Below are 17,737 nucleotides of genomic sequence, written 5' to 3' on the forward strand. Positions count from 1 at the left end.
TAGATCAAAATATTGGCATTTGACAATGGCATGGAAAAAAAAAAGTTGTATTTTTTATGTAAAAATTTGTAATTTTTATGTTAGGCAGCTTGCCTTTTAATTTATAACTATATAATATCGTTGTACATTATTTGTTAATATAACATCATTCTTGCATTAAAGGGATTTGGAGCATTGTATGAAAGGATTTCTGAAGTGTGGAGCTACGATTCTTTATTTTTACATTAAAATGGAAATATATCACCTGAAGAATATCTTAGTAATCGCCTTTGGATATTTACTAATATACATTTCTTTTGGTGGACTTCAAACATTGCAGGTAATCTGTCCCTTCTTTTACACCACATAGGCCTGCTATATTTTCAATGTATTGCATTCAAGTGCAAGTATTAAAATTCGGGTCCTAAATTATTAACTTTAACAGTACTATAAGCAGCAACACCAGGTAACATTAAGTGGGGACTTTATTCTGACACTGTAAATGGCAAACTATTAGATTTCCATAGTTAAGAAGAAAAAGGACAGATCAAGTCAATTAAAAATATTACTTGATAATTCAGTGGTAGTATTGATCAGGAAATATAATTCGATGTGGCCTATTCAAATTTGGAAACATAATTGATATGGTTCAAAATTACAGTACAAATTTAATGCAAGTGGTTCAGAAGAAAATTTATTTTTCTTTCATTGACCATTGTTTTCTTTAAATGACCTTTGTAGGGGACTGGGCAGCCAGGTGGCAGAAGATATTTAATGTAGATAAATGCAAAGTTAGGCAATTTGAAATGAGGAACACACAAAGAAAATAAACCTCCAGGGAGATTCAATTATAGATAACAGTAAATGTGAAGCACTTGGGAAAAAGTATTGTAAACAGATTAAGCAACAATTTGCATTGCAATTCAAGCCAATAAAACACTTTGCAATGCCAATGCAAAGGTTATTATTGCACCTTCATAAGAGTGGTATTAATGTATATAGAGGAGCAGAGGCGTAACTAAAACTACAGGGCCCCGATGCAAAAGTTGCCCTGGGCCTGCCCCATACAGCCTCTCCATGTGTCACGTTCATGCCCCATAGCTCCTCCTTCTGCTCCATTCACGCCCCACAGGGTGAGTGTGGCATGGTTGAGGGGGAAAAGTATGCCAGAATTAGAGGGGTTCATGTGATAGGGTGAGTGTGACAGGGTGGAAACGGGCAAGTGTGACAGAGTGATGGAGAATGAGTGTGACAAGATTGGGGGGGTGGGGCAAGTGTGACAGTGCTAAAGAAGGTGAGTGTGATAAGGTAAATATGGCAGAGCGATGGGAGGTGAGTATGGAATGGGTGAGTGACAGGATTTTGGGGCGTTATTGTGAATGTGGCAGGGTGAAGGGAGGTGACAGTGTGCATGGTTGGGTGACAGTTACACAGGCACACATGCAGATAAGCAGACAAACACACTGACATACATGCAAACACACATCATATCACACATACAAATATATACACGGACACACATGCTGATACACAGACACACATACAGACGCACAGATTCACACACAGATACACATGCAAATACTCATACACACAGATACATATAAATACACAGACACACAGCATGACACATACACAGAATGACACTCCTACTTATACACACACTGACACACATTCAGATACATAGAATGACACTCCTACAGATACAAACACTGATACACATAAAGATACACAGACACACTGACACACATAAAGATACACATAGAAACATAGAAACATAGAATGTGACGGCAGATAAGAACCATTCGGCCCATCTAGTCTGCCCAGTTTTCTAAATACTGGCATTATCTTATAGTTAGGATAGCCTTATGCCTATCCCACGCATGCTTAAACTCCTTTACTTTGTTAACCACTACCACTTCAGCTGGATGGCTATTCCATGCATCCACTACCCTCTCAGTAAAGTAATACTTCCTGATATTATTTTTAAACCTTTGTCCCTCTAATTTAAGACTATGTCCTCTTGTTGTGGTAGTTTTTCTTCTTTTAAATATAGTCTCCTCCTTTACTGTGTTGATTCCCTTTATGTATTTAAATGTTTCTATCATATCCCCCCTGTCTCGTCTTTCCACCAAGCTATACATGTTAAGATCCTTTAACCTTTCCTGGTAAGTTTTATCCTGCAATCCATGAACCAGTTTAGTAGCCCTTCTTTGAACTCTCTCTAAGGTATCAATATCCTTCTGAAGATATGGTCTCCAGTACTGTGTACAGTACTCCAAGTGAGGTCTCACCAGTGTTCTGTACAATGGCATGAGCACTTCCCTCTTTCTACTGCTAATACCTCTCCCTATACAACCAAGCATTCTGCTAGCATTTCCTGCTGCTCTATTACATTGTCTGCCTACCTTTAAGTCCTCAGAAATAATCACCCCTAAATCCCTTTCCTCAGATGTTGAGGTTAGTACTCTATCAAATATTCTGTACTCTGCCCTTACTATCCAAGAGATCAATAATATTTGGGATTGTTAAAACCATTAGTGTCAATTGAACACATCATGTACCAGGAGTGGGGTTTCAACCCACGCGGACATTTGCCCATTGGATCTTAAGTCCAACGCCTTAACCACTCAGCCATCCTGTTGCTACACACACATGCAAATACACAGATACTTGATGACAAACATTCAGATACACGGAATTAAACACATACAGATACATAGGGCACACAGTGACATACAGATACACAGACATACAGACACACATGCAGACAAACATATACACATACTGACACACATACATACACACACACACAGACACATACAGAGACACAGATACATACTGACAAACACATACAGACACAAAAGCATACAGACACACACACACATACATACACACAAACACATACAGAGACACACACATACATACATACATACATACACACACTTGCATACAGACACACATACACACACATACAGAGACACACATACAAACACACAAATGCAAAATGTTTTAGCCACCCTCCTGTTTTCTACCTTTTAGGTGCAGGAGGGTGACTTCCTTGGGGTCCATTGGCTGGCTCAAGTTGATGCGAGTCAAAGTTCCCACTCTGACTCCCTCCTCTCCTTCTCCTCCTTTGCGGCTCTCGTGGTTGCTGGGAGGAAGTAACCGAGGCAGTCACTTTCTCCCAGCATATGATCTCATTACAGGGGGCCCAATCATGCTGTTAAAGGGCAACAGGGCTGACTGGGACGCTGGAAATCTATGCATAGGGTGGCCGTGTGGCTTTGGTGGTAGTAACCCATGGGCCAGGGCCGCACCACATGGAAAGCAGGCACCATGGTTGCAAGGGTCCACAGGGCGGCCAGGTCCCCTCGAGTGATGGGTCCGGTCGCACCTGTGACCCCTGCGACTGCGGTGGGTCCGCCACTGTAGAGGAGGTATTATTGTATCTGATAACAAATCAATGGCTTTACAGGATATAATGAAACTGGAAATAGTGCATAAGTTGGTTAAAAACAGCAAAGGTCAATATGATTTTAGACAAGCAAACTGCTAGAAAATATGTCATTTAAAAAAAATTAAGACATCTCAGAGGGGATATGGGCCTGTACAGATCTCTTTTAACCAATTAATTAATGATACTGCACAAGGGAGCAGAAAGAAATAAGATTTTAAGAGAGAGATAAGTGTTCTTTGCAGTAGAACATTAAAACATGTTATTATCTGCCTAAACAAATATAAACATTGCTGTTCCTCAGAAACATTTAGAGACCAAGACCACTACATCTAGATGGATGGGGTTTGGTGCTTAGAGTAACCCTTTAAAATATGAACTGCTGGGAATTTAAAGTGAATGCATAATAATTTTCCATCAAAATAGTTTATGAAAAATAAAACTTAGCTATATTTTCATATTGGCTATAAAGGCCTAACTTTCACTTTGATTCCTTGATAATACACAATTTAGGCGATAGTCCTGCAGGGTACTTTGTTTGTAACTATGTTTATATGGTGAAGTGTTTAATCAATCTGAAACAAAATTGATATTCTCAATGAAACACCTTAATACTACTTTGACACAAGTGGCCGGAATACATTTGTACCAGTTATCTACATTGCAAGTTATATGCTTTACCATAACCAAGTATGATTCAGATTTTTGTAGTATTGTGACTTTAATTTTTCTCCACAGAGTAGTCTAAATTCTCACGGAGGTCTTGGTGTTGTATCTCTAAGTGTTATATATGGAAGCCAGATCTTATCTTCCGTTGTTTTTACTCCATATGTAATAAGGAAGCTTGGCTGCAAATGGACAGTTACAATTTCTATGTGTTTTTACATCACCTATACCTTGGCAAACTTCTATCCGAAATGGTAACAGAAATATTACAATAATCTTCACTATTGTTAGTTCATAAGAGTCTGAAAACAAAATGGGATGTTGCTTCATAATATAGGTCTATTAAAAAAAAAAACATACAGATGTTTATTCATTAGGTTAACATACTAGATACCTAGATATCTCTATTCAACTTGAGTGAAAGTTATCTCTCCAAAAAAGTTCAGAATAATCAACATACTCACTAAATGATAAACAATCCTGATTCTGATCCTACTCACAATGGAAAAAGGTCTGGGGTTGCTGCATCTCTTGTACAGAGGAAGCCTTTGGGCACTTCTTATCTGGACTGCCCTTATGGGTGGCATTAGTCTGAAATGTGACATGCTAAAAGTCTCTTTGCAATGGCACATGCAAGAAAAATGTGTTTGAAACTGGAGGTGGAAATAATTGAAGGTTACAGTTGTTTATATAGTGTTTCTGCATATACTTGCGATGATATCACATATAAACAAAAGTATAAAAGTATATCAAAGGATATTCAAATAATTTATGAAATCTCACAAAGAACAGGGTAAGAATGGCAAAATACAAAAATAGAAAAAGTGGAAATGTATTTATTATTGGAAATATAAGTGGATATTTATACATGTTAATGGCAAAAATAACAGTATACATTGAAAAAAAACAGAATAATTGATAAATTGTAATAATTTAAGGTATTGCAAATCATAGTCCTAAAAAGTCATATTGGAAATATTATTAAGAGATTTTTCAAGTTGGGGAACTAGGGTCTAGTATTGGAAATTCTATTATTACTTATAGTATTACTATAAACAATCTACTGAAAGCTTTCCCTTTGGTTAGTACTTACCCATGTCTTAAAGGGAAACTCCAGTGCCAGGAAAACTATCCGTTTTCCTGGCACTGGAGGGTCTCTCTCCCTCCCACCCCCCAATCCCCGGTTGCTGAAGGGGTGAAAACATAGAGGCAGCGACAGGTCCCACGACGCTGCTTCCTCCTCCCCCACCGCTCCTCCTTCTGCTTACGTCTGATCTCGCCCGCCGGCCGAGGAGACCTCGGAGACCATGGCGCGCATGCGCATTAGCGCACCCCATAGGAAAGCATTGAAAATTAATTTCAATGCTTCCCTATGGGGAATAGAGCGACGCTGGAGGTCCTCACACAGTGTGAGGACGTCCAGCGACGCTCTAGCACAGAAAACCTGTGCTATGAAGCAGGAAGTTCCCTCTAGTGGCTGTCTAATAGACAGCCACTAGGGGAGGACTTAACCCTGCAAGGTAATTATTGCAGTTTAAAAAAAACTGCAATAATTAAACTTGCAGGGTTAAGGGTAGTGGGAGTTGGCACCCAGACCACTCCAATGAGCAGAAGTGGTCTGGGTGCCTGGAGTGTCCCTTTAAGCAAGATTTTGCATATTTGTTGTAGAGAGAATATGGGCCGTTTGTCTCACTCATTCCACCCATATGGACAGTCTAACTCCAAAATGCTGGCAGCTACAGCAACCCAAAACATTTGGTTTTGGCTTTCATTGGCCTTGTCGGTGAGGTGTAGCTAATGCCCCTCATTAGGTATGGCTTTTAGATGTGTTAAGTGATAAATCTTTACAATGGGTCATACATGGCATATTCTATAAATACTCAGAAGTGTGTTTAATGAAAAATTATGTATCTATATACATTTATAGCAGTATGTTTTGTGAAATTTGCTCACTAAATTGTAATCAATTAAAAAAAGACAAAATAATAAAATAATAGATTTGGAAAAAATCTCCAACAGAACTATAGTCACAACTAGATTTTGCAAGGTTACATTTTGCAATTCGGTTTTCAACCATTGCGAAGTGAGTAAACCTTTATGTTAGAGAAATCTAGATACAAAATTATACAACATTAATATTCATATTCATTTTACAGGTACACCCTTATTCCAACATCTGTGCTGGTAGGCTTAGCTGGGAGTCCTTTCTGGACCGCAAAATGTACCTATCTCACTCTTAGTGCACAGCAACGGGCTCAGAAAGAAAACAAGGTCACAATGCATATAATAAATCAATATTTTGGAATATTTTTCTTAATATTTCAGTCAGCGAGAATTTGGGGAAATCTTCTTTCTTCTTTAATATTACATTTATCAAGTGAAAACGGTAAGTGACACTATTTTGAATATCTATTTTTTTTTTCCAATGTATATTTTTATTGGATTAAATAAACATGAAATAAACATGGGAATGTCAGTCACAGTAGAATACATTATCTAATACGTATATGAGCAATACAGAGTGTAATACAGTGGTGAAAAAATCTCTTACATAACAATTTACGCAAAAGTAATAGAACACAATAGAGCTAAGTAATGTGTCATGACATATCAGAAAACAGAAATATGAACAAAGAGGGTGTACTTGTCACTGTACATCATACTCCAAGAGACTTATGAATATCTATTTTTAATTGTTCATTTGTAAATAATATTTCTGCCTGCACATAGTATGCATTTGTTGGTTTAGTTAATTATGTCTACTTATCCCTATATTTAACATATATGTATCTGTATGATATACAAATACAATTAACTGGAGAATCCCACATCTCTTTGTCTTGCAGCTGGGTACTACCATCTTAGCTCTTTGTCAATCATTATTGTAAGTTCTGTCTTTTGCACCTAGCCAGTGGCATTGCTAGGTTTCAGAAACATTGGGGGCTTGAGACCAAAATAAAACTTAATGACCCCTATATTAACAGAGAGGTGGGCATGACATGACATATCCCAGCCTTTCAATGCTATGTACATACCCTCTCCAAGATCTCAATAAAAGCATAACCGGAAATAAGAACATGCTGAACAGCCAGATATGCAATGTGATGTCACTATCCTTACTAACTAATAGTTTTGAGCAATGTTCTGTTCCCTAGCACCCTGGGGAGGCAAACATCTACTAATATTTTACAATTGTTGGTTGCTTGAGAAGCGGTTTCCTTATGTAACCTCCAACAATTACAATACATACAATACAATAAATACACAGACTGTTGAATATACACAGACTGTTGAGAACACACACAGAGACTACTGACTACACATACATACAGAATGCTGAGTACACACACAGACTGCTAAATACACACACAGACTGCTAAATACACACATACTGTGGAATACACACACACACAGACTGCGGAATACACACAAAGACAGACAAATGAATACACACAGACTGCTGAATGAATACACACACATACACTGCAGTGAGGGGTGCAGTGTGTGAGGGGTGCAGTGTGTGTAGGGGTGCAGTGTGTGTAGGGGTGCAGTGTGTGTGTGAGGGGTGCAATGTGTGTGTGTAGGGGTGCAGTGTGCGAGAGGTGCGCAGTGTATGTGTAAGGGTGCAGTGTGCATTGGGGTAGTGATACTGGCACCCGACTGGGTGCCTCCGCCATTCACTGCTTCCTAGTACCTCTGAGTACTTCCAAGCACTCCACCAGACACCACCAGCACCGTAGTCCCCACTTCCAGCGTTACAGCTTGCCTGGGGTCTCGCTGTCCTCCACCCACCCTGGACCCAAGACCAGAATCCAGCTTCAAGTGGGCAGATGTCTCCTACTCCAGAGAGTGTAGCAGGCTGCTCTTACAAGAGCAAGTGATTATAACAGAGAGGAGTATAGTGATATAGCAATCCCCAGAGCAGATACAACTGTTCCCTCCACACATGACATGAGACTCTATGTTGAGGGTAGGCAGGAACTCATTTATTGGCAGCCACAACTGGCCTTATATGCAGGTCCCCATGCAAGGGGCACTCCCCCCTGGACCAGAGAGTAGACTACAGTAAAAACAACCACACAATGACATTGGCTTTCAGGTCCAGGACACTCCGATACACAAATAAGATAAACCCTCCTCTGTGCCTGGGAGATAATTGAATCAGGAACTGTACTAATCTAATCCAATTATCTCCAAGCACAGAAAAACATACTTTTTAACAGTGCCCCAAAAGTATCCCCACAACCCATGGAAACTCTATAAAAGTTACATCCCCTGATAGCCCCAATCTAGGTGACCAACATATCCAAAAATCACCCAGATCGTTTCTGGGATTCAGGAATTTCCTGGAAGTCATAGTTTTGACCGACCGCACGCATAGTCCATGCCCAAAACATTTTCATTAAATCAGTGCTAATGGTTGGTCAACTTTGGTAGTCTTTTACAGGTTTCCCTACAGGGCCCATAGTCTGTGGGCAGGAGGCTGGCAAGCAAGCTCCTCCAGGAGCTTGTGGCAAATTCACGTGGGAAGGGGAGTTTGTCACAATATGTTTTCTAAAAAAATATTTATGTGCCCACTCCCTTCTTCTTACTTTTGCAAGCCATGGTGGTCTGATGGTGACAAGGAAACTTTAGCTTGCAGCTCCTCTGGCTGCAGGCCGACTCTACTCCTCTCGCAAGCTGAGCACTATGTCAGAGTGTTGCCTTTGTAATGTGCAACAACGCTCCCAACTGCCTGCTCGTGTCCTTCTTCTCTCCATCTCCCCTATTGAAATGCTAGGAGGCAAGGGAGGGAGATCTTTGATCTCCCCACTGGGCAGATAGCAAGGCTGACTCTGCTTGGGCTGGCAGGGAAGGTGAAAGGATCTCCTCTGTTGGCCTTGGCCCAGTGGCATCGCGGTGAGTCCCCTATGCTCGTGGGGTCCCCGGACAACTGCCCAGTGTGCCCATGTGCAAAGACAGTCCTGCAAATGCTCTCAATAATGTAATGCTTGGTCATTTTCTTTATGGCAGACCTATTTTTAATTACTGTTAAGAAGCTCTGGTAAAACTCTGATAAAGTGATAGATGTATAATGCCTGGCATGAAGTAAATATGCTTTTTTCCCCCCCAGAAATCATAAAACATCTGTACAATACAACATGTGGAGCAACTGATTCTCTTTCCATTGTATCAGCAACTAGGAATATGAATGGCACTGAAATAGCATCTATGAATTTACCCAGTTTCTTGATTTACTCAATTTTAGGAGTATATACAGGTATGATTATACATATTTATTAGTACAAGAAGGTATACTCATTTAATTAAGCACATACTTACATTCAGTATTATTGGACCTATTCATATAGGCATATAAGTTAAAGGGTCATTGCAACCAACATAACACATTTGCAACATTTAGAGTATGCTGGTCCTTGTCTAATGGCCCAAAGTGGCTTATAACTGCACCAATTATGCCTGCACATTGGATAAGTGATGCCAAAGAATATACTTTACTTCCTCATTTGCTGCTGAAGATCCATCCAACTTGTGCATTCAATCAAGTGAAGCATGCAAAGTTTGAATTTACATTTATCTACTCCACTCTTTAGCTTCAGCTTCAGTTTATTTGATGAGTAGAACTGTGGCTATAGGATAGGCAAAATAACCTATCCTATATACAGTTGCAAGAAAAAGTATGTGAACCCTTTGGAATGATATGGATTTCTGCACAAATTGGTCATAAAATGTGATCTGATCATCATCTAAGTCACAACAATACACAATAATAGTCTGCTTAAACTGATAACACACAAAGAATGAAATGTTGCCATGTTTTTATTGAACACACCATTTAAACATTCACAGTGCAGGTGGAAAAAGTATGTGAACACCTAGACTAATGACATCTCCAAGAGTTAATTGGAGTGAGATGTCAGCCAACTGGAGTCCAATCAATGAGATGAGATTGGAGGTGTTGGTTACAGCTGCCCTGCCCTATAAAAAAAAAAACACACACCAGTTCTGGGTTTGCTTTTCACAAGAAGCATTGCCTGATGTGAATGATGCCTTGCACAAAAGAGCTCTCAGAAGACCTACGATTAAGAATTGTTGACTTGCATAAAGCTGGAAAGGGTTATAAAAGTATCTCCAAAAGCCTTGCTGTTCATCAGTCCACGGTAAGACAAATTGTTTATAAATTGAGAAAGTTCAGCACTGCTGCTACTCTCCCTAGGAGTGGCCATCCTGTAAAGATTACTGCAAGAGTACAGCGCAGACTGCTCAATGAGGTGAAGAAGAATCCTAGAGTGTCAGCTAAAGACTTACAAAAGTCACTGGCAAATGCTAACATCCCTGTTAGCGAATCTACAATACGTAAAACACTAAACAAGAATGGATTTCATGGGAGGATACCACAGAGGAAGCCACTGCTGTCCAAACAAAACATTGCTGCACGTTTACAGTTGGCACAAGAGCACCTGGATGTTCCACAGCAGTACTGGCAAAATATTCTGTGGACAGATGAAACCAAAGTTGAGTTGTTTGGAAGAAACACACAACACTATGTGTGGCGAAAAAGAGGCACAGCACACCAACATCAAAACCTCATCCCAACTGTGAAGTATGGTGGTGGGGGGCATCATGGTTTGGGGTTGCTTTGCTGCGTCAGGGCCTGGACGGATTGCTATCATTGAAGTAAAAATGAATTCCCAAGTTTATCAAGACATTTTGCAGGAGAACTTAAGGCCATCTGACTACCATCTGAAGCTCAACAGAAGATGGGTGTTGCAACAGGACAATGACCCAAAGCACAGAAGTAAATCAACAACAGAATGGCTTAAACAGAAGAAATACGCCTTCTGAAGTGGCCCAGTCAGAGTCTTGACCTCAACCCGATTGAGATGCTGTGGCATGACCTCAAGAAAGTGATTCACACCAGACATCCCAAGAATATTGCTGAACTGAAACAGTTCTGTAAAGAGGAATGGTCAAGAATTACTCCTGACCGTTGTGCACGTCTGATCTGCAACTACAGGAAATGTTTGGTTGAAGTTATTGCTGCCAAAGGAGGTTCAACCAGTTATTAAATCCAAGGGTTCACATACTTTTTCCACCTGCACTGTGAATGTTTACATGGTGTGTTCAATAAAAACATGGCAACATTTCATTCTTTGTGTGTTATTAGTTTAAGCAGACTGTTATTGTCTATTGTTGTGACTTAGATGATGATCAGATCACATTTTATGACCAATTTGTGCAGAAATCCACATCATTCCAAAGGGTTCACATACTTTTTCTTGCAACTGTATCTCTGCTGGATAGGATTTATAGGTCATAAAAAAGCATTGGCCAGAATGAGAGGCTCCTGATTGGTAGAGTCTCATTTTGGTCTGGGTAGCTCTGATTGTTGCTTTTGCTTGCAGTATGTTACAAGCAGCAGTGTGAACTTTGAAGGTATCTTTGTTAATCATAGCATGTATGTATGCACATCATGCATGGAGCTACATTGATTTGCTTAGCAGTAACAGAAGGCAGCACTTATGGAAATTGAGTAGGTCCTACCATTTTTCATGCCTACAAACTAAATGTAACCTGTAAAACAAGCCTCGGTTAGTTTCCTTTGCTCCAATGCCTTCGTCTAGCAATGAAATAGATATATCTTCCAGATTGTAATTCTGAATTTCTTCAGAGGGTCACAGCACAGTGATGTTCATGGTGGAAGTCTAGTAAATTGGGAGGCTATTTGTAGAGATCCTATGAGCTCTTGGCTTTTACTGGGTTTCATTTCAAGCTGTTTTAACACCTCGCAAAGCATTGTATAGTACAGATGCATGGTTTAACTGTATATTCTGTTTGTGACATTATTTTGTTTCTCTGGCAGCATGTGGTGCTTTAGCAGTTTTACTGATCTATATGTTTTTGGATCCAATTGATCTTCAAAATGAAAAGAAAAAAGATGGATACCCTCAATATTTTTGGAATGATTTCCTTGCAACATTAAAACACCTACAAGACAAACGCCAATGTTTATTAATCCCCTTAACTATATACTCAGGAATTGAACAAGGATTTATTTTAAGTGACTATACAAAGGTGATGGAAGTATTAATTTAAATGTATAATTGCATGTATATGTAACCTATGTTCTAAGCTTTACCCTAAATGGCTGCTTAGCTTCAAGCACATTTATCAAAATTAGATGAGTGTTGCATTTATCTATTTTTCATTTAATAATGGCATAGGGAAGGGCATACTGTTTTTCCTGCATCCGACTGATGATGCAAAGTCCATGTGATATACTCTAACCATAATAGTTAGAATATAATTTAATATATTAATGTCTAAATGGTTGGCTCTCATGTAAACATGTGTTTGTTTGTTGATGTACAGCAAGTTTTAATCAGAGTCTGAACTTCAATGTTGCCAGAGCACAATCACCAATGTGAAGAAGACAGTCTTTTTCAAAGCAGAGTCCACAGCTCCAATCTGATGCCTGATCAGCCTTCGAAAATAAATTCCTGTAGAATATTGGGATTATTCACTTAAAGGGATACTATAGTCACCCGGACCACTTCAGCTCAATGAAGTGGTCTAGGTGCCAGGTCCTTCAGGTTTCTACCCTGCAGTTGCAATAATAGCAGTTTCAGAGAAACTGCTATGTTTACATTGCAGGGTTAGGCCAGCCTCTAATGGCTGTCTTCCGGACAGCCACTAGAGGCGCATCTGTGACACTGGAGGCATATTATGCCTCCATCACGCAGAGCGCCATAGGAAAGCATTGAGAAATGCTTTCCTATTGACAGCTTGAATGCGCGCGTGGCACTTGCTGCGCATGCGCATTTGGCTCCGCTGACGTCGGCAGAGGGAGCTGACATTGGCGGGGGAGGAGAGGTCACCAGCGCCGAGGGAGCCCGGCACTGGGTTAAGGTAAGGTAAGCTGCTGAAGGGGTTCTCCAATGACCTAGGGGCCTAGGCATGTTTCCACTGTTAGGCTTTGCTAACAAGCTGCTAATTGCTGCAATGGATGTTGCTAATGGTAAAGACTTACAGCTTTTCCCAAACTTGAAAATCTTATCTAAATTATTATCGACTGACAAGATTTGTATCTTTCTTAGAGAATGATAGAGATTGTTAAATAGAGAACAATAGGGATGTTAATTATTTATGGACCCATTTCTATGATATATACAACATTTTGACTACCTATTACTTTCTCACCAAATTTAAAACATACCTGAGCTATATGTAAAGGGAACTCAAATTAACATGTGCAAATTTTCCATACATCATATGGGAGAAAATATTTATTCCATGTGCAAGTACAAGCAAGTACTGTGCATGGTCAAAATAAAGTTCTTCCAAACAGACATGGTTTGGAATTGAGAATTTTTTTGTTTCTGAAGAATGACTGTAGAAAATGTTTGGTTCAATTAACAAAATATGGGTTGGTTCAAAAAATTCAAAATTGATCAAACATTTGCCTGGGAATGCCTAAAGTGATCACCAAAATGTGTCTATAGTGTCTTTTGAATAAAAAATAATAAAAAAAAAACTCTGAAATTGTAAATTAGAATTTTAAAGTTGTCAGAGGCTACTAGACTTGTTCACGGTGGACATGTTTTGGTTCTTCCAATTTTATATGGTTCTGACTTTTTTATTATTATTTTATTATTTAATTACTTAAAATAGTAATTTATTTTCAAAAGAAAAATGTTTGACAGGATGTAATTAAACAAAATAAAAACCCTTGTTAAACATTTTACCCAAAAAAAACATATTTTTTTTCTTTCTTTAACTTCTTAGTCATATGTCACCTGCTCTTTGGGAATTAAATTTGTTGGTTATGTGATAATCATTTTTGGAGCAATGACTTCGATTTGTTCTTTCCTGTTTGGAAAACTCTTTGAATATGTCAACAGGATTGCTTTCTTTATTCTAGGTAAGATGTGATTTGTTTTTAATATAATTTGTGTAGAAAATAATATAGGGCATGAAGTATATTCTTGTTGTACTATAACTGATTTATTTACCCAAAGGATCAGATGTAAGGAAGTAGTCATTATCATACATTTCAAGTTGACCAGTACAATACAAAAATCAGAAAATAGTAAGTAAAATCTTACTGGAGTATTTCTAAAAAGATACATAATAGGGGCATAATGAGAGAAATAACTATTTCTATACTATAAGATTTGAGAAAATCTATCACCTATATGCAGATCTCATTGGTAGTGTTGAAGGTGTATGTTAACCTAGTTCATTTAATGTATAGAGATCTACCCGATTAAAGTACAATAAAATACAATACATACGATTAAGCTTCGGATGGCTTGTATGCTTGTGAGAATGAATGTTTCTCTTCTTGTGAACATTAATATATTAAATGTATATGATTGTTACATATTTATTGGATTATGCGTTTTTTTGTCTATTTATTAAATTTTTGTGAAAAATCTCAAAGAATTAAAAAAAAAAAAAAAAGATCTGAGAAAGTTCAACTTATATTTCAACATTAGAACCAAACTGTGTTTTTACGTGACAAAAATCAAGGCACTTTAACTATTTAACTATACTCTATCATATAAGATGTCTGGTAGGTTTATTTCTGGAAAATTTCGGTATTGCCCCCATTAGGGAAATATATAGGGAAACAATAAAGGTATTTTGTGAATTATATAGGGTTTTTAATTATGCTCTTGAACCCATAAGGGGACTGGAAGTAAGTACTATAATAGCATTTCCTATTTAAGTAATTTTAGTTTCTATGCCTTGACTCCAGCAAATCAGGCCCTCACAGGCAATCACATTGCCGCAACAGCAGACCAAGGATCTGCCTGCAGGGGGACTGCCTGGATGTCAGACAGTCCCCATAACACTCTAAAATAAATAAAAAAAGTTTAAAAAGGCACCAAATTTTTATTTTTTATACATAAAACCTGGACATGGGGGTACCATGTAAAACATTTCTGAACACAAATATAATGAGCAGCAAAATGTATAATGCTGATGATATCATCTGTGAAAGGGCAGTTTATTTGTGAAAAATGCAAAAAACTAATATGACTGCTAACTTTTGCCAGGGTTTGTGACTAAGTGGCTACTAAAAAAGACTCGACATACTCCACTTTGAATACCCTGGGTTGTCTACTTTTGCAAATGGTATGCCATAATGCAGGTTATTTTCATTCCTGTGCTACCACACCGTCTCAAAGGAAACATAGGCCCAGTATGCAAATCTGCCACATTCATGTGTAAAGACTGAAAAGGGAGGAAAGTCCTAGATTTGACTCTGTAACTTTCCAAAACCCATAAAACCTGTACATGGGGTACTGTTATATTTGTGAGACATCGCTGAACACAAATATGTGTATTTTATTGCAGTAAAAGCTAACAGTATTATGACATTCACAGGTAAAATGCCTTGCAGAACTAAGAAAATCACATTTTTAAATTTCTCAAATTTTTAAAATGTTATTCATATTAAATTATGTTTCATATCTATATATTTGATGTGAAATGAAAGCACTATTTTTCATGAACAAAATGATATATCATAGGTGCAGGTGCACTGATTATGAAAGAGGTAAATAATGGTTGAACAGACAGGTAGCTCAAATTCCAGGTTTTGTTTTGAGCAGAACTTGTACAATTGAAGATTATGATAGCTTTAGTGTACTAATAATCTTAATTTTAATAATGACAGGAGGCGAGTATTTTGCATAATCTCTCTTTACTAGCTCCACACAGCAGCAAAGAAACACATAGAAAAAAGAAAAAAAAAATCACAAGAGAGTAGGATGTACATAAAGCATAGTGACCTCATCATTTCCTCTTTCAGAAAGTGACATCAAGCGGAAGTAAACATATAACAAGCAAATTATAACTCCCAAGTCCCACATCGAAGGAGCAAACTTCCAGAGAATTCCATACGAACATCGAAAAAGTGTTCAGGGATGAATCAAATCCAAAGGATTAAAATTCCCTGGAAGTTTCACGCGAACAACCAAATGTCTTCAGAGACTAATCATACTGAAAAGCTAATGTGTGACAGGTTTAAACACATAGTCATGAACATGTAAATCCAAGTAACGTACCGTGTACATCATCCCATAGAAGAATATTGTAAATTACAATCTGATAACTGAATAACCATTATGTAAAACCTAGTACGTTGGGGCTGTGGGAGAAACAACTCCGTCGAACACCCGAACATCCGGTACCTGACGGTAAGCCACACCAGACCAAGCAGGAAAGTCTGTCAGCAGATGCCCAGTCCCATAGAGAAAATGGAGAACGACCTCCACATCCCATAAGCCAAAGGTGGAGATCACTGGGTAGTTGCTAAACAAGAGGATACTAGTCCATCGGGAGTCCTCAGACCGGGACACGGGCCGTTGAGCTATCCCAATCACCACATAATGGATCAAGGTACAGTACCAAACACCAATCAGACCAGGAACGCCCAGATGGAGAGGCAGCATCGTCACGTCCCTGGGGCCCAAAAGACTCCCAAGAGGTCCCCAGCAGCCTGCGATAGTCCGCCAATCTGCCAAGAACCCCAAAAAGAGTCCAGGCCACCAGGGCAGTCGACCCTCCAGGAATAGAAGATGTGGGTTCCCTTCGGGTCCATGAGAAATAGTAGGATATGAATGTAGAAGGAGGAAACCCACACCAGTCAGTTCCGTAAGGTCCGGGAAACAAGGTTGATTCTGTCACAGTGGGACAGCCAAGGCAGTGTTATTCGCTGAACAACAAGATGATGGAGAATTTTCCCAAACATTGCAAGCAAGGAGGGGGAGACATATGTCCCCCGGGGAGGCGCAGTTGGCCAGACTGCGATCACTATTGTGCACTATCGTGCATTGTGGCAATTGAGGGACAGACCATTCTGGTGGTCCCTCTGATATGAGTCCGACCTCGAGGTTCTGCAAGGAAGGCAGGAATCGAAGATGCCTTTCATGATGTCTGACAGAAGACGGGAGTTGGTTCCATTCAGGCAAATGGCATACTGGACTGTCGACGCTCTGTCCATCCGTAGTAGGATGTAATAGAAGGAGTACTTCTTTACCAGTCTACGGATAGTGAAGTATTGACTGAAGAATTCTAGGTATGCAAAGTGTAGGGTCATGGTGTTGCAGTGGAGGACCATGTGAATATTCCTTGAGGATAGAGGAGACTGTGACAAACTGCCATTTGCCACTGGGCATTGGAGAAGATTTATTGCTAACCTCCTGCCCTGCGACTATGGCCCTGCAGTTCTGTAACAGAACCTTACAATTACCTGGGAATATTTGTTGCCAAGTCAGCCCTTTTTCAGAGACTATAAACCACCCTGGAATGGATTACCTGGTTCATGTGGAATAATCAGGAGAATTTGTTTATTTTATGCCATCTGTACGGTAGAAATTCAACCTGTAAAAGAACGAACCAAACTACCGAACACAGGACCACCCTGCTGTTAACTAAGTGGTATTTTACCTCCCAGGTCTATTTCAGCCGTTCGTATGGTTCAGCACGAATCCTTTGTGTTAAGCATAGGTGGCCGCCATTTCGGGACTTTGCACGTGTTCGCGGCCATCTTACGCACGGACAGCGGTGTTTGCCAGCAATCGCCTGGAACTAAAAATGGATACGCAAACAGGCGAACACCGCTGA

General features: G+C 39.3%; 1 protein-coding gene and 1 non-coding gene across 2 annotated transcripts in view; one reads left to right on the forward strand and one right to left on the reverse strand.

Moving 5' to 3' along the window:
- The first annotated feature begins 229 nt into the window (after window positions 1-229).
- LOC134586296 (protein unc-93 homolog A-like) overlaps window positions 230-17,737 on the forward strand; it is a 107,588-nt gene continuing 90,080 nt past the window's right edge. Inside the window, exons 1-5 of the mRNA XM_063441778.1 lie at window positions 230-319; window positions 4,172-4,353; window positions 6,256-6,485; window positions 11,964-12,175; window positions 13,886-14,021. Coding sequence (XP_063297848.1) covers window positions 230-319; window positions 4,172-4,353; window positions 6,256-6,485; window positions 11,964-12,175; window positions 13,886-14,021 — 850 coding nt within the window. The remainder of the gene's footprint in view (window positions 320-4,171; window positions 4,354-6,255; window positions 6,486-11,963; window positions 12,176-13,885; window positions 14,022-17,737) is intronic.
- On the reverse strand, window positions 2,538-2,620 carry TRNAL-UAA (transfer RNA leucine (anticodon UAA)). Its single transcript has one exon. It is a non-coding gene; the product is annotated as a tRNA-Leu (tRNA).

The sequence above is a fragment of the Pelobates fuscus genome, chromosome 2 (assembly GCF_036172605.1).
Source record: "Pelobates fuscus isolate aPelFus1 chromosome 2, aPelFus1.pri, whole genome shotgun sequence".
Classification (NCBI taxonomy): domain Eukaryota; kingdom Metazoa; phylum Chordata; class Amphibia; order Anura; family Pelobatidae; genus Pelobates; species Pelobates fuscus.